This window comes from Dermochelys coriacea, chromosome 5, assembly GCF_009764565.3.
Source record: "Dermochelys coriacea isolate rDerCor1 chromosome 5, rDerCor1.pri.v4, whole genome shotgun sequence".
NCBI classification, from domain to species: Eukaryota; Metazoa; Chordata; order Testudines; family Dermochelyidae; genus Dermochelys; species Dermochelys coriacea.
Window position 1 is genome coordinate 32987189 of NC_050072.1, and position 27119 is coordinate 33014307.

At 39.5% G+C, this 27119-nt stretch overlaps 1 protein-coding gene across 2 annotated transcripts; it reads left to right on the plus strand.

Annotated features, from left to right (window-relative positions):
• The first annotated feature begins 12912 nt into the window (after nucleotides 1-12912).
• ISL1 (ISL LIM homeobox 1) lies at nucleotides 12913-26767 on the plus strand. Of its 2 annotated transcripts, none has more exons than XM_038402827.2 (6): nucleotides 12913-13459; nucleotides 14340-14529; nucleotides 17729-17988; nucleotides 20323-20609; nucleotides 22050-22217; nucleotides 22909-23032. In XM_038402827.2, exons 1-6 carry the CDS (start codon nucleotides 13432-13434, stop codon nucleotides 22939-22941), a joined length of 966 nt encoding a protein of 321 aa, XP_038258755.1. In that variant the 5' UTR covers nucleotides 12913-13431; the 3' UTR covers nucleotides 22942-23032. The 2 variants fall into 2 exon arrangements, with proteins under 2 accessions (XP_038258755.1, XP_038258754.1); XM_038402826.2 differs by lacking the exon at nucleotides 22909-23032 and adding an exon at nucleotides 24357-26767 and having other exon boundaries at nucleotides 12929-13459.
• The last annotated feature ends 352 nt before the right edge of the window (nucleotides 26768-27119 follow it).

Below are 27119 nucleotides of genomic sequence, written 5' to 3' on the forward strand. Positions count from 1 at the left end.
CCTCACTGGCCTGAATTGTGCTTTTGGGGGATAGTGACAGTGAGAAGCAGGGCAGGATCAAAATCTAGGACTCAAGTGGACATGATCTGCTGCTATTGTGGATATTCACGCTGCTTCTTTTCAAAAGAGCACCAGGATGGCTCTCGCTTTTCACTAACACGCAGCTGGTTATGCTCTTCTCCCTCCTTCTTTCCCCAGTGTGGGTCCTAGGAGTAAGGACAGGATTTCACTCAAAGTCACCCAATAATATGTAAGCAACCTTGTAATCATGTAAAGATGATAGAGGCCTGGGTTCAGCAAGATACGTAAACATTCACCCTAACTTTAAACTTGAATGTAATCCCATTGACTTCATGGAGACATGACCTTAAAGTTGGGCACGTGCTTAAGTGACTTGCTGAATTGTGATCTAACTACGTAAGAGTCCACTGGCACAATAACCACAGAGTCACAGGTTATTTTTTACACTGTAAAGAAATGGGGAGAAATCAGAATCAGGAAGCCTGCTAAACAATCAGTGGGGCCACGAGATGACAGAGGTGCTTATGGAGCACCCAGCAAAGACAAGGTCATTGTGGAGTAGCTAAATTAATTCTTTGCATAAGTTTTCACTGCAGAGGATGTGAGGGAAGTTCCCATACCTGAGCCATTCTTTTTAGGTGACAGATCTGAGCAACTGGCCCAGATTGAGGTGTCATTAGAAGATGTTTTGGAACAAATGGATAACTTACACAGTAATAAGTCACCAAGACCAGATGGGATTCACCCAAGGGTTCTGAAAGAATTCAAATATGAAATTGCAGAACTAACAATATGTCATATGTAACTATCACTTAAACCAGCCTCTGTACCAGATGACTGGAGGATAGCTAATGTGATACCAATTTTTTTTAAAAGGCTCCAGAGGCTATCCTGGCAATTACAGGCTGGTAAGTCTAACTTCAGTACCAGCAAATTAGTTGAAATTATAGTAAAGGACAGAATTATCAGATACATAGATTAACACAATATGTTGGGGAAGAGTCAACATGGCTTTTGCAAAGAGAAATCATGTCTCACCAATCTATTTGAATTCTCTGAGGATGTCAACAAACACATGGATAAGGGTGATCCAGTGGATATAATGTACTTGGACTTTCAGAAAGCCTTTGACAAGTCCCTATCCAAATGATCTTAAACAAAGTAAGATGTCATGGGATAAGAGGGAAGGTCTTCTCTTGGATCAGTAACTGATTAAAAGATAGGAAACAAAGGGTAGAAATAAATGGTCAGTTTTCACAGTGGTGACAGGTAAATAGCAAGGTGCTCCAAGGATCTGTGCTGGGACCTGTTCTGTTCAACATATTCATAAATGAGCTGGGGGAAAGGGTAAACAGAGATGTGGCAAAATTTGAAAATGATACTCAAGATAGTTAAGTTCAAAGCTGCCTATGAAGAGCTACAAAAGGATCTCACAAAACCGGGTGCCTAGGAAACAAAATGGCAGATGAAATTCAATGTTGATAAGTGCAAAATAGTGCACACTGGAAAACATAATCCCAACTAGACATACAAAATGACAGGGTCTAAATTAGCTATTACCACTCAAGAAAGAGATCTTGGAGTCATTGTGGACAGTCACTCAGTGTGCAGCGGCAGGCAAAAAAGCTAACAGAATGTTAGGAACCATTAGTAAAGGGATAGATAATTAGATAAAAAATATCATAATGCCACAATAAATCGGTACTCCCACACCTTGAATACTGTGTGCAGTTATGGTTGCCCCATCTCAAAACAAATATATTTGAATTGGGAAAAGTACAGAAAAGGGCAACAAAAATAATTAGAGGTAAGAACAACTTCCATATGAGGAGAGATTAAAAAGGCTGGGACTGTTGACATTAGAAAAGAGATGAGTAATGTGGAATATGATAGAGGTCTACAAAATCATGAATGGTGTGGAGAAAGTGAATAAGGAAGTGTTATTTACTCTCTCACATAAAACAAGAGCCAGGGGTCACCCAATGAAATTAAGAGGCAGCAAGTTTAAAACAAAATAAAGAAGTATTTCTTCACACAATGCACAGTCAAATTGTGGAACTCATTGCAGGGGACTTGGAGAAGGCCAAAAGTATAACTGGGTTCAAAAAAGAATTAAATAAGTTTATGGAGGACAGATCCATCAATGGGTATTAGACAAGATGATCAGCAAGGCAGCCCCATCCCCTGGGTGTCTCTAAGTCTCCAACTGCCAGAAGCTGGGGCTAGACAACTAGGGGATGGATCATTTGATAATTGTCCAGTTCATTCCCTCTGAAGCATCTGGCACAGGCCACAGAAGACAGAAGAACCATTAGTCTGATCCAGTATGGCCATTCTTATGTTCTTATTTTCTTAAATAGAGTCAAGATTTTTGTTTTTACCTACCTGCTGATCAACATATACATAAATTCAATATCCTGTGAAGTTCATATTTACAGATGTTGATGAATCTCAGCAAAAAATGTTTGCACGATAGCTTTGCTTTATTAGTGCTTAATTGTTGAAGCTCATACAAAAGCATAACATTGTAACAAGTTCTAATGCATATATATAGTTTCAATGCGGGTATTTATTTTCTAGAATTTATCCAATGTCATATTTAGCAATAGTGGAAAAGCAGTACTGTTTAGTTATGAAAGATGAGGAATCTGCCATGATTAACTGTGTGACAGTAGTCACAGTATACAACCTTGTTCCATATCAATCTGTGGCAAAACTCCCATTAACTACAATTGCAATAGAACTGGGCGCTTAACTTTTTGTGATTTCTCCCATCTGTAAAATGGGCATAATAATAATTTCCTGCCTCACAGAGCAGTTGTGATGACTAATCTAATGTATCCCAGTCCTGCAATCCTTATTTGTGTGAAGGCCCAGTCCTGAGCACCTTCCATTCCTAACCCAGTATTAAGGACTGGGGCCTTTAATATTTAATTAAGGTAATAAATGTTTAAAGCACTTTAAGATAATCTGTTGAAAGGCAATGTGTGAGTGCAATGTATTGTTATCATTAAAGCCAATAATTACACCATTGTTAAAAAGTGAATGTTGATTTTTAAAATCCTTCTTCAGTGATTCCTATAAATAAATGTTTTCACCATATATAAGCTTTGTGCATATGAAATATATGATTTTTTAAAAAAATTCTGGGTATAACCTTTTGCTAGATTTATGGACTGAGAGGGCCAGATCTGCAGGTGGTAAGAAGAGCCATGTATCCATTGACATCAGTGAAGCTACATTGATTGACCCCAGCTGAAGATCATAGATTTTAAGGCCATGAGAGACCACTATGTTCATCTATTCTGACCTCTGGCCATTGAATTTCACCCAGTAATTCCTGTAGTGAAGAGATTCCTCCCCCCCCCACACTTTATAAGTGAACACTATCAAAACCCCTAGTTTCAATATCAATAGAATAACATTTATACTGCAGCCTAATTAGATGTACAGAATGCTTACAATAAATGAGGTTGACCCCAATTATCTTTGAAAATCCAAGTATTACAAAATATAGCAACAAATAAAAACATTCATATCTTGCCACACGTGGATGGGAGATGGTGCAGTGCAACATGTGGTGCCAGTATTAGGGGTTTCTGGTGTCATACAGCAAATCAATTTCTAAATTAAAAAAAAAAGTAATTTCAGGTTTTAAAAAATCTGATAAGAATTCTCCATCTGCCATGTGCCACAGTTGACAGCTGCTTCCTTTTACATAGCTAAGATCAACCTGACCTTAGCCAATCAGTCTGTGTGGGATGTATGTTCATTGTTGAACATATTAGTAGAGAAATATTAAAGCTTGGCAGAATTTTCTGTTCTGTTCCTTCTGTCTTTTGCACTGATTAATACTTATCCCCCTCTATATTGTTCCTGTCTGTCTCGTATTTCTTCTCCATGGCAGATGCCTTTTAAAACTAGCTTGATTCTGGCTGTAGTTGACCTTTTATGGGGTAGTGCTGATTCACATCAAGCTTTTATAGGCCTGTTAGTTTCTGCACATGTGCAAACCAGGGATACTCTCTGACCTACAGAGAAGTTTTCTGAAACAAGAGTATTTTATTTTATTTTTTTTTAAATCCATGTTTAGGAAAAGAGAAAATGCTATGCAAATCCAAGCATGACAAATAAATGTTTATACTTAGGTTTTGTCATTTGTATTAGGAGTGTTTGTTGAAAAGAATCTAAACAGACAAATGCTTTCTGTTAGAAGGGAAATGGGGAAACTTTTGCTGTCTAATGCAAAAAAAAAATCAGATTTGGCACAGCCTCAGATGCCAAACCTAAACATAAACACTATCTCCCATTCCCTGCCCTTCCCTCTCTCTTTATTCCCTTGATCTCTCCCCATCTCTTCTCTCTCCATTTCTTATTCTGTCATCCTCATTCCTTTATTTCACCCCTCACCATCTGTTTCTTTCTTTCTTTTCTGTTCCCTTTGGCACTGGGATCAGTTTAAGATCTTAGTTCACCTCTTTGCCTCTCTGGTTCTACTTATTCCACTCCACCTCTTCCTCTCTTGTTTTCCCTACTTCATTCATCTCTTTTCCTTCCCTAGTTCCTCTTTCTTAAATCCTTATTCTCTTTACCTTTTTACTTCTCCATGCACACGAGCTTCTTCCCATCACACAGCACACACACATAGGTGAGGCCTTCTGATCATTACCACCTTTCTTACCTCCATTCAATTAAGCACTCACAACTACAGTGAGGATGAGACACATTTTACCCTTGGCCACATCAGCAGCCCCTTTGCTGGTTCTACTTGCACCACTGTCTAGAACTGGATTAGGGCTACATACTGTAGGGAATGTCATCAAGTACCATTTGGCGCATATCTTCCTGAGATTTGCCATTTACTGACCAAGCTTATGAAACACATCTTTTCTTTTTGTGCCACTCTGGAGACCAACATTTCTTCTTGTTATGGGGCTAAAGATTCATACTGGATAATATCCAATACACTATTAAATCAGTTCCGAAAATAGAGGTGGTGAAAATAGCACAGTGACCCAAATCTGTAATTCAGACATATGATAAATTCTCATATTAACATCATAGAATGTAATTATATACAGTTTCTTGGTATGCAAAACACTATGGTCCCATAACATATTTCATGCATAAAGTTTCCTCAGATATGGAGTTCATCCTTTAATGTTTGTTTACATGGGAAAACAGAAGCTGTATGCAATAGAAATTGATGAATCACTAGATATGTATGCAAATAACCATACATGTACAAATGTATATCATATACAGACAGAACAAATGATGACAGGCAGCCTGAGATCTTGCTGCACTTATCTCTGATACATTTATTTTCATGAGGTTGGGCGGAGCACAGAATTACAAAGAAAGAAAGCCACAAGTGGCTCTAATAATGGTTATACACTCCACATTAATGTTATAAATGTGCAACATACGTATCAGCTGTATCTGTTGCCCTAATGTTCATTCCCTTTCTATATATATACATATCCATATAGAACACAATATGGTGATATGATATACCTTTCATCTTCATAAGTAATGGATGGCATATGTCCCACTAGTGGGGAAAAATGCTAAGCCATACGTATGTTGTGCATGGCCATTCCTAATGTATGATTTATGATTTATTGAAGGCTTTTATTTGCCACTGTTCTGAACAAAGACCACAGAACAGTGGACAGTACATAAAACTACACTTTTTATTTTCATGAATCAGAGATGGTAGCATGAGTAGCCATTGTTCATCTCTAGTTCACAAAGATAACATGTTGATTACACTTCTCACTCTCAGGATTCTTCTTTACCTCTTCATTTTGTGTTTAGCTACTGTAGCAAGTTTGTGTTTTCCATATGTACAGTTTAGAAGCTTCTAATGCTGGCATTAGGTAATTTTGTCTTCTCGTCAGAATATTATAAACTTATGTAATGCTGTTGTGTGTTAGCTTGTTTGTTCCGAACCTACACCAATATATATATATATACACACACATACATACCCTTTGTATGTACAATATTGGTGTAGGTTAAGCACAAACAAGCTCTAACTGTTCCAAGTCCAAACCTCACTTCCCTTAAGATTCTCACTAACACTTATTTGGTCACTGATTTTGCAAGATTTATGTTTCCAAGCTGTAAATCAACAGTAGCCAATTTAAAGGGGCAACATTTCATGATTTTATACATATTTTTATTGCATGAACTCAAATAATTAATTTTAACCCATCTGTCTAAACTGTGTGGATAAATGTGTGTTTGTTTGAAATAGGTAAATCAAATAATTCAATAAGAATTAGAAGGCTATCGATGCTAATTTTATTTTATTTTATTTTACTTTATTTTTATGCGATAAAATATACCTGTATAAGAATCAAATCCCAGTGACATATGTGATATAAGGTTTAAGGCAATATAACAGATCAACACCTGTCAATCAAAGATCCCATAACCAATTATCAAACTGCTTGTCTTGTTTCATATACAGATATATTCCTTTACTTATAATGTCCTTTCTGCCTTTTTTGTTTCCCCAACTTTAAAATGTATTAAGAAAAGACAACTAATGCATTGAATAGGAGAATGATGGTTTGGAAAGCAAAACTGGGAGTGCTGCTTTCAGTAAGAATGGTTTAACAAAGATTTTGGAAGCTCCAAAAATCGGTGTCTAATTGCTTAAAGTAAAAGCATCATTTGTTTAACTAAAGAAGCTCTTTGTAATGCAACAGGCATAGATATGAATCAGATAGTTTATACACTTTCAAAATATCCTCTCCACTTTGATAAAATCAGAAACTATCTCCCTTTTCCATCAAAAAGTTCTGTTATGTGGGATGTGGAAATGATAAGTACTAATAAGGTATTAAGTTTAACTTTAAAAATTCCACCCCTGTAAGTTATGGCTCATTGTCTAAGAACTAAGATATTTTCCTATCAACTTCATCTCCGATCTTCTCTGCACTCTCCCTAAAGCTCCCCAATTCCCTCCCTCCCCCATACACACTTGTGTGCAATGACTTATTCCACACCAAAGTGGACAAAGTATACACCAATGTTCCAAGTTGCAATAATTGCAATATGCTGTTATCCTGGCAGGGCTTCTTAAAGCTGGCTTTCCCGAGCCTGTGATCACGCTTGTTTCTGAGAAAGCAGAGATCATTATTTGGCAAATATATAAGGACGCAGAATTATCACACGTTTCCCTTTAAAATTTAAAGATTATATTTTATCTTAAAACAATGAGTTTCTTTTCTTTTGTTAATTGACTGATTCAAGGCCCCATTTTGGAAATTGTTTCGGTCCTTGCGCGTCCAGCATCTACAATGATCTCAAAACAACCTTCTTTGGTCATCTACTCAAAAACAGTGGGTCGGGATCTAGAATTCACCTTTTCTACCCAAAGCCATTCTCAAGTGCATGAGTTCTCACGGTTTTAAAGGAACGAGAGAGATGGCTCATGTACTTGAAAAAGTGACCATTTCATAAACAGCACTTAGCTAGGGATTGTACGTGGGGCTGTTATGATGAAGCATATTTCAAATATAACTGTACATGTTTACAGACCCCACCCCTCCCTTCAACCCACAGGAAAATGGATGAGGCCAGCTTTTCGCGTTTTGATCCTTCCCTCTGTTCCTTAGGAGTTTCTCCCTACCTATCTGTACATCAGTTGCTTTACAAGCAGAGATGTGGTTTCAAATGATTTTTGTCTAGTTATTAAGCAAAGAGTTCATCAGTTCGAGTTGATGTATGTCTTTGTGCCAGGGACTATAATGACAAACACCCATGCTTCTCTCTCTCTCTCTCGCTGGTATATTTAAGCCACTAAAGGGCCCGATCCCGCGGTCCTTAGTTCCCTTGGAGTCAATGGGAATCTGTCCTAAATAAGGACTGCAAATCAGACGCTAACATTTCACACACGCGCTCTTTCCACGTATTTCTAGGCAAGATCCCCGGTTTATTTCCTTTACTCGTACACTTCGTGACGTGGAGAAAGATAACAAAGGGGAAAGTTAAAAGCAATAAATAGCAAAGCTAAATCCCCATGTCCCTTATTTTTGGCTATAGCCCTGCTTTTCGATCTTCAATGGATACTAAGGTATAGGTAACGCTTAACTGACCAAATCTTTGTATTTAAACCTTTCCATGAGATTATCTAATTTTAAAGCCTTCGCTTCTGAACCGGTCTCTTCTTTGTAAAGGCACATTTTTGGATGAAGGCTTGCTGAATTTTCTTGCCCGAGTGCAAGATGTTGTTTTCCTCCATTTTTTGTGTTTTTGTTTATAGATTTCCCGTTTCTGCCTGGATTAAACCTAGGGACGTTTTAGCTGCCCTGTTTAGTGATAGATCTAATGCTGTCAGATATGGCAGGGAAGGGATGTTACTTCTTTAAGTGGTTGGACGATTTAATAAACCGTATTGTATTATTAACTCGAGAAGTCTCTAAGCTTCCAGAAAGCCACTGACAGTTTTTCTTGTGTTTTGATAGATTTAGTACTAATATGGTACATTTCTTCTGAACGTTCAGCATCCTGGACTAGAAGATTAAAGATCGCACCCCTCTGGAGAATCAAGCCCTATTCTCCGGAGAATCTAATAAATTTCATGATTGATTTCTCAGCTGCATTGTTTTGTATTGCAATATTACAAAAACCCTTCCTCAGCATATTTCATTGGCACAAACCTGATTCACATGCCGGATTCCGTGATGCAATTAAAATAAATTTGAATCTTCAGGAGTCCAAATCCGCTCGACAGATTCAATCCGCTCTATTTTAGAATCGTCTGTCTGGTCCGAAGCGTTACAGAAAAGTTTTAAACTGACCTTAGTCCACACTGTCAATTCTTAAGGCTTGAATAAACTGTCGGATAACTCTCGCCGCGTGTGTATTTTACGGGTGTGTTGTAGTGGAACACAAATATACCCCGCCAGTATCTAATCTATAGCGAAGAATCAAACGTTGTTTTTGCGGAGACTTTCCTCTACTGTCTGAATAAAATAGAATGTCAATAGAAACTTTAGTCTCGTAAATTTACGCCGAAAGACTGAATTAGATCCGGTGGTTGGTCTAGCGTTTTAAAAGGCAAGTCTCATTCATTAAAAATATAACAAGGATGCAATGCAGTGTCTGCACAATTCAAGTTCATGCTCAAAGTCCAGTTGTGAACTAAATTACCGCATCCCTTTACTAAAATCAAAATGACTGGCTGCCCTTACATTCGTGGAGATATATATATATATATATATATATATATATATATATATATATATATATATTAAAAAACAATGATTTTGTCTTACGAGATAGTGCTGTAATTATTTTGTTCAGTGGATGAATCTTCTGCAGTTTTACCGCTATCAAAATACATACCTGTGCCTTTGTATGTATAAAAAGAGAAATATTCTTTATGGAATGTAAAGGGTAAATCACTGCTTCTTTTAAATGCACATAATCTCATCGGAGTCCCTGACCGTGGTGAAAGCTATTGATTGCTTGTATTGCCATACACTTGTCAGAAGACGACCCCTCTCCCACCTTCCCTCAAAAGTAAATAAATAAGGAAAGAAAAGTACAAGGAACAAATAGAAATAACAGATTTTCGGAAGTGTCTACAATACGTACAAATCCCGTTTTATGTCTTCCCAATCACGTGTCTATTGATATCATAAAAGAGATCCTGCGGCAGTCTTTTTCTCTAAATACCTTACTCATTGAAACTGGCAGTTCCACTCATTATTCCACTCCCTTAAACCCGATTCTGACGCTGGCTAAATATAGAGCTTTGCCTTCACAGGAACGCGAATCGAATACACAGTAAGCAAATCAGTAGCTGGGGGGGGGGTGGAGGGGGGGAAGAAAGAGAGAGAGAGAGAGAGAGAGAGAGAGAAGCTTGATCAAAGCCTCAAATCCCTCCTTTCCTTCCCAATCCTGGTTTGTTGGGGCGGAGACAGGTTTCTCACTTACTGCACTGCACATCATTTACAAAGATCAAGCTTAAAATTCAATCACCTCCTCCAGAAGTATTTACAACAAAAAAAGGGGAGGGGGTTGTAATAGAATTAAAACCAGATTGAGTTATTTTCAAACAAACAATGGTGTCCCACTGGAAAACAGAGGCAGTCTTTCAGAAATGGACTCCTGATTGTAATCCTCCTCGTGTTTAGGCAAATGGAGAAGAATACAGACCATCTCTGGGAAAAGAACACATGGGCCTGGCACAGAAAAGACCCCTCTCTATTAAAGTCACTTGTAAACCCCCTCGATGTTTATAATTAAGATCGGGCACATTTTTAAAGTTACACGTATTTGTGGGTGGGGGGGTCCATCGGGGTCTTCCGTTCATTTGCTCCCGGCGGAGGTTCATTAGTATGCCACGTTCAATAAGGAATTATTTTTGACCCGACGTAGAAATTCACAAAAGGTCAAAAACTGTGCCGATGCTTGTGACATTAGGGGGGAGAAATGCCTCTTTTGAACACAAGAGGTCGCTGCTGCGACCGTGTATTGAAAATCTCTAAACTGCTAATCGCTGCTAGATTTAATCTGCAACAGCCACCGTTTTAAAGTGTGTAAATGGGTTTTCTCGGCTCGTTCGTTTCTTTGGTTTGGTTGGTTTGTTCATAGGTAATGGTAGAAATGGTATAAAAATGGAGAAAGAGAGAGGTCTGAATAGGAGAATAAATCAGTGATAAAACAAAATTTGAGCGTAATGGTTATCAGATGAACGTGTTAGTATTTTTAGTGCGATATTTCCACGCTATACTTTTTTATTTTACAGTCGATAACTGTGCAATGGCCTAATATCTCCCCAAGAGTGCCCCGGACAAAACTCTCACAAACATTGCTCCGTGAGGATGACTCTCTCCACCTTGAACTGACTATCGGTTTGACGTATATATTTAATATTCAGTTATGGAATGTCTCCTACCAGATCTCATAGTGGATGATCTTTGCTTGCAATATGTGTGAGAGTTGTGCACAATATACGTATTTAAGTGTATTAATGTGAAATTGCCCATTATTAAAAGTTTGCCCCAGCCACATGCCAGCTTGTTTGTTTGGAATTGCTATCATTAGCAATAATTCTTGGTCATTGCTTATTGGGTTGCCGAGCGAAAACACCGCAACGTGTGTGTGTTTGTGTGTGTGTGTGTGTGTGTGTGTGTGTGAGAGAGAGAGAGAGAGAGAGAGAGAGAGACTTAAAATAAGTAAGTAAATAAATAAATAAAACTTCGCCGGTTTCAAGAAGAATTAAATGGTCACCTAGATGCAACTTCTACTGTTCATTTAAATGTTAAATATGTAAAATGTGTGTACTTGCAACATCTTTGTCTCCTGACATCTTGAACTCGTATCAAGACGGGCATCTTAATATCTTTACAGGAACCTTCGATTCCCTTTTTATTAGATATATCTACACCCCTGCACACTGCAAATGAAAACATCTTTCAGACTGTAGTTAGGAGTGCTACTAGATCTTTTGCTTCGTAGTAGCATAATAATCATTACATTTAAATTTAATAACTTTTTTGGCCATTCCATCGCAACACAATTTCCATGTGTGTATATATAGTCTAGTTGGCCTGTTTTTTTTTCTTTTATCCAAACTCTTGCCTTGTCAGTTTCCTTTAAAAGAAAGGGACGCTGAAAAAAAAATTTGCTGATAAACATTGTTTAGAAGCCTCCAGCTGGAAGGCGCTAAGATAATAAGGTGAGGACGGCGGTATAAGAACCCATATAGAACGAGACAGCAGCGGGTTCCAAACAAATCCTAAAAGAATTATGCAAGGTATTGTTTCATTTTGCTTAGCGGAGTTATAACGGTATGTGGAGGATACAGCTTCACGTATTTAACAACTAAGAGAGGTTCAGGTCATAGCCTGTGATCAAAGCCTGAATTTTGCAAAGATATAAAGAAATGGGTACCTTAAACTTTAAAAATGTGCATGTGTTTTACTAGATTGGAAAGCTTTCAACAATTGAGAGTCAAATTATTAAGCCAGCAGCCCCTTAAGGGGTCACTGAAATTGCCTGTGGAAGGTTTCATGGCCCTAAAGTTACAAGGACTTTAGTTTTAGGAGTACCCGTGTACCGATGTGCATAACTGAAAAATCACAAACAATATTATTGGGGGCCAGCTACACAATATTTTCTTATATTTTAGTTCCCTGGAGTAACTGAATGAAATTCTCCACATTTCTCAAAAAAGAGGTACACGCAAAGACGTATATTACCTCCAGCATTTGCACTGGTGTAAATGCAGACAAAATATAGTAAAAAGAGGGTAGAATTACATTGGGAGTGTGTGTGTGTGTGCAAATAAATTAGTACGTTTGCCATAAAGAGAGACTCTTTGAACTTTACTGTTCGTGTATATCCATTATTGTCGAACCGATGAAAGTTGATAGACCTCAACTTCGGCTTAAACTAAAGGAGACGTAAAAAGGGTTAGAAAAAAAGGGGGGAAATGGAGAGATTTTGAGGGGCAGTTTAAGGTAAATATTTGTATCTTCTTCGATCTCGTATTTAGCAGAAATCCATAAAGCCGTTATTCAGTTTCAAGAAGGAAAAAAAAAAGAGAATGGGAAAGACAAACAATTAAACCCTGTATCTGTGGCTTTATACAGCGAGTATTTCTTTTTATCTTTTTTAAAGTAGGTTAGCCCTTCATCTAACTGGGGCAAATTCTGCTGCCTCGCAAAGACAGATACCAAGGAAGGAAACACCTGGAGCCACCCCAAAACATGGAATTATAAATACCGAAATGTAAATAGCCAGAAAGCCCCCCTCCCGCAAAAAAAAAAAAAAAAAAAAAAAAAAGTTCAGGGGGGAGGGGGATCTGACAAGCATCCAGCAAGAAACGGAGCAAAGACAGTAAAGTGAACGATGCCAGGGGCGCTCGGAAGGAGACCTGAAGAAGAGTGGCAAGAATAAAGTCTAGAGGGGAACGCAAAGGAGGAGTGGGAAAGTTGCCCCCGAACCCCAGCGCCGCGGCAGCCGCCTGGCCAGGCTGCAGCGACTGAAATATGATAATCAGAACAGCTGCTCTGCGCTCCCTTCCACCAATCGGCGCGGGACAGGCTTGACGTCCCCGCGCGTTACGTCAGGCCAATGGAGATCTAGCCGAGTTGGAGCAGAGAAGTTTGAGTAAGAGATAAGGAAGAGCCTAGTGCCCGATCAGCGCTGAGTCCGGCTCCGCAGCGCCTCTTCCAGTCCCAGCACACGGGCAAAACTGGACTGCCCGGCAGCGCGCGAGAGGGCAGTGCCGCCCGGCCAGCAGCGCCTCTGCAGCCCGGCTGCTGCCCGACTCTCACACTCTGCTTTTTTTTTTAGCGACCGCTTTCAAACCTCCTTTGGGGTCTTAAAACGAAAGCGCACACCACCATTCCACTGTGGACAATACCCCCTCTTACAGATATGGGAGACATGGGAGACCCACCAAAAAGTAAGGAGGATTTATGTATTTATTTATGTATTTACTTATTTGTTTATTTATTTTTACCGTTGTTGGAATCAATGTGCTGTCTGTTGAAGCCGTGTCAGGCAGGGAGCTGCTAGGAGCTGCTCATCTGAACTTCACTGGAATGGTAGAGAAGGTGCCTTTGTTGCCATGCCTGCATGCTTGCTGTGTTTTAACCTCTTATCCTTAGCTTTGGGTCCTGGGTGCCTTTAAAGTTTGGGGCGCAGGCGGGATTTTAATGGTATCTCCAGGCTGCCCTGGGGATTTAGCTATCTTCGCGTTAGACTCCAGTGGGTCTGCCTGAATATACAGCACCTAGCCCATGTAGGCGAATTAGCATTAGGCGTGCGAAGGAGAGCCAGTGACCACTGTAATGCTGTCTGTCTATGCTTGCTCACAATATCGAGCCCAGTGTTATACGGGAAAGGGGTTTAAACTTCCACGCGTTCAGTTCCCAACGCTTCCAGCCAAACCCACACACACACACACACACACACACACATATATATATATATATATATATATATATATATATATATATATATATATATATATATATATATATAAACCCCTGGAGTGAAGAAAAATGCAAAACGAGGGAGTTTGGGTTGCGTGCAAGGCTTGCAAAATTAGAAGCTTCACACCGAAGGCTGTTCACATCTGCATTTTAACATACGTTCCGCCTCCTTTCTAAATGAGGCAAGGTTTTGATGGCACACTTCAATTACCATCCGAAAGTGCAATGCTCTTTTTTAAAAAATCTAAACCTCCCAGAGTATGCCCTATAAGGGATCGACACTAAAAGTGTGTTTATCTCTGTAGGAGAGTAAACGGTTAGTCAATCATGTATTTATTTTCATTTCAGAAAAACGTCTGATTTCCCTATGTGTTGGTTGCGGCAATCAAATTCACGATCAGTATATTCTGAGGGTTTCTCCGGATTTGGAATGGCATGCGGCGTGTTTGAAGTGTGCAGAGTGTAATCAGTATTTGGACGAGACCTGTACGTGCTTTGTTAGGGATGGCAAAACCTACTGTAAAAGAGATTATATCAGGTACGCCATTTACGCTGTTTGATTATTTGGTTAGATTTTACTGTATATAGAGACAGACAGAGGGAGAGGGTTTTGTTTGTTTGTTTGTTTTTTGTAAAACAAATTTGTAATTCTCCAAAGATATAAAAGGAAAAGTTCTAGTCAAGTTTATTCCATAAATTAAAATGAAAAATATAAAACACACAAACTCAGGAATAGCTAGAGTTTGTAAGGACTTCTCCTGGTAAAGCACAATTCCTGCAATATGTGCTGTGATCCTAACAAAGCAGGATAGCATATAAATATATTTTAAATAGTATAGCTATTCTGGTACAGAGCTGGTCGCTTTTAAACACATACCTGAAAAATGGGTTTCAGAGTAGCAGCCGTGTTAGTCTGTATTCGCAAAAAGAAAAGGAGTACTTGTGGCACCTTAGAGACTAACAAATTTATTAGAGCATAAGCTTTCGTGAGCTACAGCTCACTTCATCGGATGCATTTGGTGGAAAAAACAGAGGAGAGATTTATATACACACACAGAGAACATAACCCATTGTTTCATGTTCTCTGTGTGTGTGTATATAAATCTCTCCTCTGTTTTTTCCACCAAATGCATCCGATGAAGTGAGCTGTAGCTCACGAAAGCTTATGCTCTAATAAATTTGTTAGTCTCTAAGGTGCCACAAGTACTCCTTTTCTTTATACCTGAAAAATGCATCTCTGTGTGTTTGTTGTACGAGTTACAGGAAGGCAAAATCAGATACAGAATGAAGACACTTCAAACATGTATGCAGTAAAAAAAAAAAAGAGCGGACAAATAAACCTATTTACAGTAGGGCCTATTATAAAAAAAATAAGATGAAGTTTACAGTTCAGTTCTGAAGGAAGAGCCGTTTATTGTAAGTGTAAAAGATAGTCTACAATGTTTCTTTGCTAAAATAAGTGGCATGCACTCTTTTTAAATATTAACCCCTTGATGATACCCGACTGCCTTTTCTTTCTTATCTTATCTGTGCTGATGAATTAGACAGAGCAGATCAAATTGCCCATCATCTGTTCGCGAACAATTGGGTATATTTAGATAATGGAACTGCTTCCTTCCTCACATTAAAATCTGGTAACTGATAAAATGTGAGAGTTGCCAATCCTAACACTATAGAGAAACCAAAGCAGAACTTTGGGGATGTTTATTATTTGTGCTCTTGGGTCATGTTTATCTATTGCTAGCCTTTGGAGTCATCTGCTAGGTTTATGTATAGCAGAACTTTGGATATTAGCTATGCTGAATGGCCAAAACATTGTTACAGAAAGTTTTAGGAATAAATATCACCCATGTAAGATACCTTTGTAGATTTATTTTATTTCCGAATTAGAATAAAGCACTTGAGTTCCTCCAATGCAAATATCATAAATAGTTTGTTCCTTAAAGCCACGTTGTGAAATTATCCTCAAAGTTTTGCAATGTTGAGAACAATCCGCTCCGTTCTTAGCTTTACGTTTAAATGTATCTGGGAGCGGTGTTTGTATTTGATTTTATTTTTTAACGTTCTTCTTTGACTCTTTCCCCGTTTCAAAAGAGAGAAAATATTTGCGAGTGTGATCTGGTCATTCCGTTCCTGTGTGAATTTCATTGAGTGGGGGAAATGAGCAAATAATTGCAACTTTGAAAAGTTTCTGCAAAACAAATTTCATTTGTTCAAATTATTTAAAATAAAAGGTGTACAATTTGTGCTAGGCGACCTTGCATTAGACTCTGAGCAAATATAAAATTGTCAAGCATATACTCAAAAATAACTTGTACCTATTAAGCTATAATATTGGAGATCTTTCGTTATTTTTCCTGAGATCTTATTATTCAGAAGTTTTAGATCTGAGTAGAAATTGAATACATTGTGTGTGACACACACCCTGCTATACATACATACACACACAAATTCGGTGTAAATGTGTGTGTGTGTGTGTGTGTGTGTGTGTAGACATACACACAACACAGAGATTATGTGCATTATAAAGGGTATTTGGGAGAACATATGTGTATATGCATATTGTAAACTATTTAGGAGTGTGTGACTACGTATATACCTATGTGTGCATATATGTTTAGAATTATACTAGCTTGCCTTATTAATCAAAGAGGTTAGCTAAATAATATTCAGTATGAGCCGATACACCGTGGAGCTGTGAAATATGACTCAGAACTACAGCTAATAGAAATATATCTCTGTCTATGGAGATAGATATTGCTACCTGAAATATCCCCCTCTTTCCCTATCGAAGAGGACTCAAGCTCCAACACAGGAGCTATTAAAGATGTATAAAACAAAGAGGCGAATTATTTGCTCTGTTGAAATACCAGTAAGGAGTTTTCCTTTCGTTGGTTTGAAGGCTTAGCGTTCAGCTTAAGGTGGTGCTGTTGCGGGGGGAGTGGAAAGGTTGAATTAGGAGAAGGGCTGGAACGCCGCATCCTTTAAAACGCACTTTCATAGAAAAGTTACGCTGCAGAAAGAAGGCGGAAAGTAGAAAGAATCTTGAGACCCGTGGTGCCTAGAAAAGTGCCTCCTTCGGTGTCCTGAGAAGGGGAAAAGTAAAACTCTAGCTACTGGAAGCCCTAGTGTGCAGGAGGCGGCAAAACTCCGGAAGGTTTCATTCAAAAAAAAAAAAAAAGGGGGGGGGGGAAGGCTAATAGGTTTGTGTTTGTGCAGTGGATGTCACTCTGTCATCGGAGCCAGCCTTTATTTTACATATTATACACAAGCGGCTTGCTATAGCTCTGGAGCAGCGTGGGGGCAGCCAACGTGCCCTGAGCCCAGTGTGAGAGCGCCCGGTGGGCCCCCTCTCCCTCCCGCCGCCCCCTTTGCTGGGCGACTCAGGCTGTGGGGCAGGAGAGGGGTTAGGAAAATCCTCCCGGAGGTTTTGTGTTTGTTCTCCCCCCACACACACACACACACCACCACCACCACCACCGTGGTGCTTGCGGGGACCGGGATGGGGGGGTGGGGGGGGAGTCGTCTGAGCTCTGCTGCCTTTTACAGCGGCGAGATCTGGGCATTGGCGGTAACTGAATCCGTTTTATTCCTTTCCCCTTCTGGCTTCTGTGCTGTAAAGGGCTTGTTTAACTAGCGGGCGGCGTGTGGCGACTGGAGCAGGGCCGGGGGGCTGCACACGACCGGGGGGTGAAACCTCTTTTCTCCTTCTTGTCTCTGGGCCGGGCCCTGCTCAGGTTATACGGCATCAAGTGCGCCAAGTGCAGCATCGGCTTCAGCAAGAACGACTTCGTGATGCGAGCCCGCTCCAAGGTGTATCACATCGAGTGTTTCCGCTGCGTGGCCTGCAGCCGCCAGCTCATCCCGGGGGACGAGTTCGCGCTGCGGGAGGACGGCCTCTTCTGCCGAGCCGACCACGACGTGGTGGAGAGGGCCAGCCTGGGAGCGGGGGACCCGCTCAGCCCCCTTCATCCCGCCAGACCGCTGCAGATGGCAGGTACTCCTCCAGCCCACTGGGGAGGGGGGAGCGAGCTGCTGCGACTGCAGGCCACAGCCACTCTGTGCATCAGTCGGCTCTGCAGCGAGAGCGGCCAGGGCTTTGTTCCAGTCCTTCCTTCATCCCTCTGCCTGTGTGTGTGTGTGTGAGTGTGTGTGCTGTACAGCCCTGGAGACACATATGTGTATGCATGCGTATGGCGTGTTCTACAGAACACGTGTGCTGTGCAGAGCCAGGCACAGCTATAGATCTCTCTCTATATGGATGAGCCTTCCTGTAGAAATGCTCTAACCACACACATACTATCATTATCCATATATACACCTACAGATGACAATATAACGGCAACACAAGGCATATATGACAATAGAACAGGTATACACACACCTGGCTATGTGTATGTACACACATGTATATATCTGAAGGCATATCGTTTTATATCTAGCTCTAAAACATTATATGTGAGTATGTATTTATATGAACACACTAATACATTATAGCTGTATATAGATTACGATATGTGTGTGTAGGTATATATATATATGTATATATATATACACACACACACACACATCGTAATCTATATACAGCTATAATGTATTAGTGTGTTTATATACACGCATATATAAGCCAGTATTAAAACCTTGAAATCTAGTGGTGCCCTGGAAGTACATACCTCAGGTATTGTATGTGCATTTGTCTAATTAGAGGCCTGGGAGAACCAGTGGACCCTTTGGGGCACACATTTCCTCCTTTGAAAGTGGGTTGGTTAGATAGATAGATAATCTAATGTGTATATATAGCACTTAAGTATTGAATCACAAATCCCTTTTCATTATTTTTTTCCAAAACATTTGGAACACGTTGTTTTAAAACATTGGTAGAAAGGGGGTCCGAAAAGAGATAGACTTAATAACTACAGGCGAGCACTTAGGCTGTAATTTAAAACTGTCAACAAGCTAATCTTCACTAATTGCCTTTTAAAGCGATTCTGCCTTCTTGAGACGTTTTATGTGATTTGATGAGAATTTCATTTTAAACTCTGCGTTGCAACTTTAGTCTGGACCCAACATATAAGTTTACTTACACTTTTAGTTTTCGACCTTTGCATTAGATAGTTATAGAAACTGAGCTTCAGGAAGGGGAACATCTTTCACAGACAAATAAACGACACAAGATGGGAATGGAGAACTACTATCCAGGTAACTAAGGTTAAGGGATATTTACAAACCCTGCCACGTTTATACGGGCACAGATGCCTCTCCTGAGCAGTTTTCAAGTGACCTATGTATATATAGCAGAGAAACATACAGCTAATCAGTCCAGAATTTCGAACAGATTATGCGCATCCCTTCAAGCATGTTTGTGCATGTTTTATAAGGAATATTGTGTCTGCAGTTACAAAATTACCAGTATTGGGGGAATCTTATTCGGTCTTCATCTAATGTCTTTGCGGTTTTCTTGTGACAACGGAGAATAGAAACTCGATTTTACAGGACAAAATTGAACACTCCTTGGCCAAGCCTTTAGTAATGTTTCACCTTTAATTCTGGCCAAGTGACATTTTTAGGGTATTCTAATAAATTTAATTTCTGAAGAGCAAAAAACATATGCACATCCGTAAACCGATGTATTTCTAACTTTCGATATGACAATATCCGTCCATTTGGTTGCATTTCCCGAAGGTTTCCATTAAAATAATCAACTGCCATGCTTTCCCTTCCCCTTTTATGATTTTGTAATACCTTCATAAGACATAACTTCACCTTGATCCTCCACTTTCCCAAACAGCCCCTTCTCTTGGGCTCTCGGGATGCGCCTTTCACAGTCAAGGTTTTCTACAATGGATGCGTTTGCTTTGTTTTGGAGCAGTAGCGTTGGTAGCCGGTGCCTGTAACTGTGCTCAGGGTCTCAGGCCTTGTTGTGATAGCGTTTACATACAAGAGGCAGGCACGCAAATTATGCGAAGTGCTCCCTTTTGAAACTTTTAAGCTATCTACTTTTGTGGCGTCTCCGTAAATAAATACTTCCCTCCCCTTGCCTTATGAAGTAGAATATTCCTTCTCTGTCAAAGATAATAGAGGGGTTGATCTTCAGTTTGTTTCTTGTCGTCCGCCCCTCCCCCCCAAAAAAATTATTTGTCTGTGCAGTAAAAAATGCCAATTGTGGTGTGATTCCGTCTGCTGGTCGGGGAGAGATAAGGACAAGACTTCAGAGCTAAATGCCTTAATGGCCTTTTCAGTAAGGATCTGACCCATAAAGCTCTGACTCTCTCTAGATTCTCTGCCTCTTACTTATGGGGATCCTGTTCGTTCCTCCCCCCTTCCCTTGCAGCAGAACCTATCTCTGCCAGGCAGCCCGCTCTTCGACCCCACGTCCACAAGCAGCCCGAGAAGACCACCCGAGTCCGGACTGTGCTTAACGAGAAACAGCTTCACACCTTGAGGACCTGCTACGCTGCCAACCCCAGACCCGACGCGCTTATGAAGGAGCAACTGGTGGAAATGACTGGCCTCAGCCCGAGGGTCATCCGGGTCTGGTTTCAAAACAAGCGATGCAAGGACAAAAAAAGGAGCATCATGATGAAGCAGCTTCAGCAACAGCAGCCCAATGACAAAACTGTAAGTGGCTGCAGCCTGGCTCCCTAATGGAACGGTCCTTCCTGAAGTGGAAATGATCCTTTGAGCTTGAAATTGTACCAAGAGAGAGCCCATCTCTGCCCAGCCTTCTTTGGGGTATGGTTTTGTCTGGGCAGATAAATGCCGCTGATTATTTGAGAGCTCCGCATTTAAAAAAAAAAAAAAAGTACAGCTGTGGTGCAAGTTGGTTTGCCTTCAGATTCCTGTAAATATTATTCCCCTATTCTGTTGTCAATGCAATTTAAAATAGAGCGTAGCCAGAGGATTACACCGGCTGCTCAAGTGGATATGCCTTTCGGTGGGGCTCAGGATTCAGTGCGCATGAGAGTAAATGTGAATTGTGAGCCGTAGAGTTTAGGGGATGTAATAAAGCCGAGCATTGTGTGATGTTTATTTTACAAACGCCATGGACTCTTAAAGGGAAAAGATGCACTACCCCTCTTCAGTGGGGGAATCAAAACCACAAATCTGATGCATTTTCTTAGCACTTTCTATATTATAACATGCATATTGGTATAGGTGAGCAACTGCGCCCAGTGTAGCAAAAGACAAATGCAAAGGGAAGATTTTGATTTGTCATCTTAGTCACAATATTTTCAGCATTATATTTAGTTACGTACGCGTGCATATGCAGACGATGCAAACAAGCTGTCTCGCGTGTAAATTGCAGGATTTAGCAAAACAAGTTGCCTTGCTCCATTTTGGAACCTCCCCTTCTCCCCCACCCCTTTGAGCCTTTCAAGAAGGGACCAGGTGGAGAAGGTAATATTTTTTTTATTGGACCAACTTCTGTTGGTGAAAGACACAAGCGGCTACTTATTCCCTCTATATTTCGTATATTGACTGACCTGAAAAAGACTATGAATTTATGAATTCATAAGGCTGCCTAGTTAAGTGGAATTTAAGGAGATTCATTTTACTGTGTTAGAATGCAATAAAACATAATGTTATCAGCACACTGTTCCTCAAGGCTCCGAGTCATTTCGTACATAACAGCCGTAGCATTTATTTTCAAGAGCTACTCAGGCACCCGAGGTGGGTAGCGTAGAGGTTATACGATCCAGTTAAGGTCACACAGAAAGCCAGCATGGATGCAAAATATAAACCCAGGGTTGTTAACCGTTTCTTGTTCCTTACCATGCATCGCCAGGCAGTGGTATTTGGTGTAAGTAGTTTAATAACCTTTTAGGCAACCAGGCATGAAGAAATACAAGGATTAAGGAGAAAGAAAGTAAGCTTCCAGTGTGATAAATGCAGAAATAGGCTGACCTATAGTAGAACAGGGTAAGACATTCACAGCAGATTAACTATGTAAATAAAGGCGACTGTATAGATAAGATAGAATAGCAGTTTATTGACTCAGTGCTTATATACAATAAAGTTAACAAAGCTCATTAACATCTTTTGGTCGTTTGTTTACAGAATATTCAAGGGATGACAGGAACTCCTATGGTGGCTGCTAGTCCTGAGAGACATGATGGGGGTTTACAGGCTAACCCAGTGGAAGTGCAGAGTTACCAGCCTCCTTGGAAAGTACTGAGTGACTTCGCATTGCAGAGTGACATAGATCAACCTGCTTTTCAGCAGCTAGTAAGTGTTAGTTCCCAGACTGAATATGCTAATGTGTACAAGGGGCAGAATATTGAGTATTCTCTAAACTTGGTGTATATGTGCTATGAGATATGAACCCGAGACTATAGATGCAATCCTGATATTTGCATTATTGCAATATATCAGTACTTTGAATAATATGGATTTTATATTGTTTGATCCAAAGCCCACTTGAAGTCAGTAGAAAGGATCCTATTGATTTCATTGGGCTTTGGATCACACCCATAAACCAGTCTGAAATAGTAATTAAGATAATTATAGTCATTAAATTTTAAAGCAAATCTATGGAGGAGACTAGCATTAAAAACTATAAGCATTTCATCATTTTACTCTTTGTAAACTTACAACAGCAATTACTAACAGTGAGTCCGCCTATGTAGTACAGAATTGAGTTCAGCTGTTTGAATATTATGTCAGCCAGACCGATGAGATTCTTAAAACAGGGAGGGTGGGAAAGTGTAAATCTTTCTTTAAGTATGTACCACTAGGCAGATATTTATATCTACCCCCTTTGAAATTATATCTTATATTTTATAAAGGGAATTGTTATTACATAGTCACATGTGAAAGCCAGACAATATTAATGGACTGGCTTAACCAACAAGAAGACAGAAATTTAAGACTAAATTCTGTTCTTAACTCACTTCCTTATGCCTACGTCATTTGGCAGCTCATATGGGACCATATCATCTGCAATACTTAGGCTCAACAAGGTGAATTAAGGACAGAAGTTCAACCTTAACTCAATTTCCTGGCCTAAGTGTGTTTAAACCAGATCTTTAAAATAATAAGGTACGTTGTGTATGGTTTTTCAGCGATTCACAGTGATAAATAATAATGAAATATTACCATAGAGGTTTTTGATTGATCAAGCAATTTTTCAAAATGATCCCTTGGAAAATAAAAATAAAGGTGTGAGTCTCCAATGTATATTTCTAGACCTTTCCCTTTAGTGACCCACTCATTTTTATGATGGTTTTTTCTCTTATTCTGAGGCTGAAGAATGAATTTATTTCATTTGGAATGCTATGTCCATTTGGAATGCCCTGTAATTTAGCAGCCTGTTCTGTGGATGCTATGATACAAATCATCTTGGTTCTAGAGCATCTTCTAGTCCCCCCCTGCTTAAACCAAGCCATCCGGTAGCTGTGAAAAAAAGAAACAACAATGACAAAACAAACCAAAACACTGACCTGCTTTGTCTGCTTTACTTATTATGGGTTAATTGAACAGAAGATCTTTGAGCCCTGGGATAGACTGGCCTTTGGTGGGTATTAGGTCTAGCAACAGAATTCCAATATTTTGGGATGTAACCAGGAGGCAAAATTTGCCCTATATTTTTTTATGACAGCTTGACCAAAAATGGAGCATATAGATTGAAAAATAGATGCCTCAGGAGCATTTTGTAGCAGGAATACAGTGTAGTGACTGTTCAAGTGGCTGGTGCACATTTCTGCAATGTAGGAAGGGCCTTAATCACAGAATCTTCTAACCAAGAAGGAGCAAGCTGAATTGTGGATGTATTAGAAATGCTAAACTCTCCATATTATGGACATTGTAAAATTAAGATTTGATCTCCAACTCACAGTGGCTTTGGTTACCCTTTTTATGCAATTGACTCATTTAATACAGACCCATGGAGTCCACATCACCCTCAGAGAAGAAGATGGCTTGTTGAAAAGAAAACACATTATGCCCATTTTTATTGTATTATGCATCATAAAGGAGAGTGGGAAGTAGCCTTGCAGTTTCATGTCAGAAAACACATAAAGTTCTTAAATAATTGACTGCAACATACTGTTGGGAATTCCTGAACAATTAGAATGCAAAGATCTCTGAAAGACCTGAGAAAACAGGTCTAATTAATAACAGTTTTTGTCCGTCCACCCCCCCACACACACACCCCATTTTGTTCTGTGAATTGACTTGGGGCTGATTCAAAAGTCATTCAAGTCAATGGAAAAACTCCCATTGATTTAATTGGGATTCCGATGATGCCCTTTGTAGTGCATGTTGCTTATGTATTTGTATTTCTTTTTCTTCTCCTCCTGCCTTTAATTGATAATTGTAACTACATTTGTAACCTCCCCTCCCCTCTCCTTATTTTCTTTTGGGCAGGTTAATTTCTCAGAAGGAGGACCAGGTTCCAATTCCACCGGAAGTGAAGTAGCATCAATGTCCTCTCAGCTCCCAGATACACCTAACAGCATGGTAGCCAGTCCCATTGAGGCATGAGGAACAATTCATTCAGATTTTTTATTATTTTCCCCCGTTGAAGAGCGTGGGAAAGTTATCATGTTGGGACTCTGAAACTTAAAAGTATTTAACAAACCTGTAATGAACCTAGCAAAGAACGCTCCATGAAATGCACGGAGTCTTGTTATAATTGACAAGGTGAAATGGTAGCAACACTGTGAAGACAATCATGGGATCTTACTAGAATAATAATAATAATAATTTAAAAGAGTAAATAAACACATGATATCCAGTGACCACAGGAGCATCGAAAAGACGTTTTTAAAACGTAGAGGATCTGTATGCGTGGATCTCAGAAAAAGAAGAAGCATCTTTTCATTTGACTGAACATAGAAAGAAACCGAGATAGACTGTCTATAGTCCATCCTGATCCGAATGGTGCTGTTTCTTATTGGTCATTGCCTTGCCAAAAAGGAGCTCCAATAGGTTTCACAACATCAGGAAAAGACAATCTAGCCCCACATGGTTGAAAGATTCATTGCAGGAAGCAGGAGCTGCATTGGTTTGCAATGTTTTTTTTTTTTTTAGTTGACTCTTAAGGGGTTGTTTCCTGGGTCTCTTGTAGCATGTACTGTAGCTGGGGGTTTGGTTTTGCTGAGATCCATCCTCTATCAAGAAGTCTGAAGTGACTTTAAAAATAGGTTTTTGAATTCCTATTTAAAAACCGACTTATAAAGCATTGCAACAAGGTATACCTCTACTTTGCCACAAAGCGTCTCGGGATTGTGTTTGAATTGTGTCTGTCCAAGAACTTTCCCCCCCAAAGATGTGTATAGTTATGGGTTAAAACGACTGTTTCTCTCTCTTTCTTTCTCTCTCTCTCTCTCTCTCTCTCTCTCTCTCTGGAAATAAAGAGGAAAAAAGAAAGTTTTTTTTTTTTTTGGTTTGCTCTTGCATTGCAAAAATTATAAAGTAATTTATTATTTATTATCAGAAGACTTGCCACTTTTCATGTCATTTGACTCTATTTTTTTGTTTTTGTTTGCTGAAGTAAAAGAAAAAAGAAAAAAAGAAGAAAAAGGTTGTATCGTGGTCTTTGAATTATATGTCTAATTCAATGTGATTTTGTCTTTTTTTCTTAAACATTATGTGAAATAAAAGCGCCATATGTAGAATTATTATATCTTCAGGACTATTTCACTAAATAAGCATTTGGATCATAGAAAAATAAAAGTTCCCTCTTTTATATATTTACAAGTTCGCAGCTAAATACATGAAATAAAATATTGCATGCAAAGTCGGTTGTTATTGAAAATACAGAATGTGATATTTTATTGCAAGTATTAACGACCAGCTTGTAAATTTCAATTTCAACAATTGTATCAGGGCTAGTTTGATGCCTTAGCTTTCAATTGATAACGTTACAAGCTTTCCCTTCCCCCTCCTTTCCTACCCTTTAAATATGATATTACTCTAGGCATAACCAGACAATGCTGAGACACCTAAAGATCTGACATAGCCAATAGAACTCAGCTTTTCTGAGCTGTATTATTTAAAAAATAATAATAAGAAGAAGAAAGTGCTGTATACCAAAGCATGGTTGTTAAGATTGCTGAAGTGACCTGTATTTGAAGTATAAGCTCCTGATAAAAGGGACATATTTTGCTTAGTAAGTCGAGTATGACTATTATTTATCAGTGTCTGCTGTCAAAACGATTGAAAAATGCTGCAGGAGGAATAGATTTGAAGGGATGTTGCTGTGAAATCTCAAGATTTGTGTTTCTCTTATTTTCTTTCGACTTCCTTTCCCCGCTCCTCCCCCCCACCTTTTCTTCCTTTTTTAATTTGGGGGAGGGGTGGAAGGTGGTAGTGAAAGCTAGAAACATGGGCGGGGGGGGGAGAAAACCAGAGGAATAGGTAGGGTTTTTTGTTTTTTTTTTCCCTCCTTTTCAAGTATTCCCTCCTGCTCACAGCCATTACAGGACAAAGGCTCACTTTAAAATAAATAAATAAAATAAAAAATCCTTAACAACTGGGATACACGAAGATTTTGAGTCTGACAAAGACAAGTTAGTTTGCATGACAGTTTCTCCAAAGCCTCATGTTTTCTTAACATAATCTTGTTTTCTCTCAACCTCCCTTCACCCCCTTCCCCCATCATCCCCACCCACCCTGAGCTAGGTAAGGTATAGACAAACCATTTCTACAGTTGCGGGGGAGGGGGGGAGTTAAAAGTCTAATATAAGGATAGAAACTGGATTCATTTTGTATGCTCAAGTGTAATACATTTTTGAATACTTGATAAATATTTAAATAAATATGAAATCTACCTTAAACCGTGTGAGGAGTAACACTTGTATTTTCATACAGGATCATAGGGTTGGTAACATTCTTGGGGGCGGGGGGAGGGAAGGGAGAGGTGAGGATGTCATTATGCCATTTGGTTCAATGCATGTTTAAATTGCTTCTGCTGTTGAAAAGAGGGAATCCAGTTCCAGGGAGAGCGTCGCTCGCGGTTAAGGGCAAGACTGGGCCCTTATATTTGGCTTTTCTTTCACTCTTTCTGCCAAACCCTGCTACACACTCTTGATGGGGACACAGGAAACAAAATAACTTCTCGTTGCAAATGCTGGGGGAATACCATTGCACTAGACTTGCTTGTTGAGTGATATGTTTAATTTGTGG

Coding starts and splice junctions, on each gene's coding strand:
- ISL1 (XM_038402826.2), top strand. CDS start 13,432: ATGGGAGACATGGGAGACCCACCAAAAA. Junction 17,989..20,322: donor CAGACCGCTGCAGATGGCAG/GTACTCCTCCAG, acceptor CTTCCCTTGCAG/CAGAACCTATCTCTGCCAGG. Junction 20,610..22,049: donor AGCAGCCCAATGACAAAACT/GTAAGTGGCTGC, acceptor GTTTGTTTACAG/AATATTCAAGGGATGACAGG.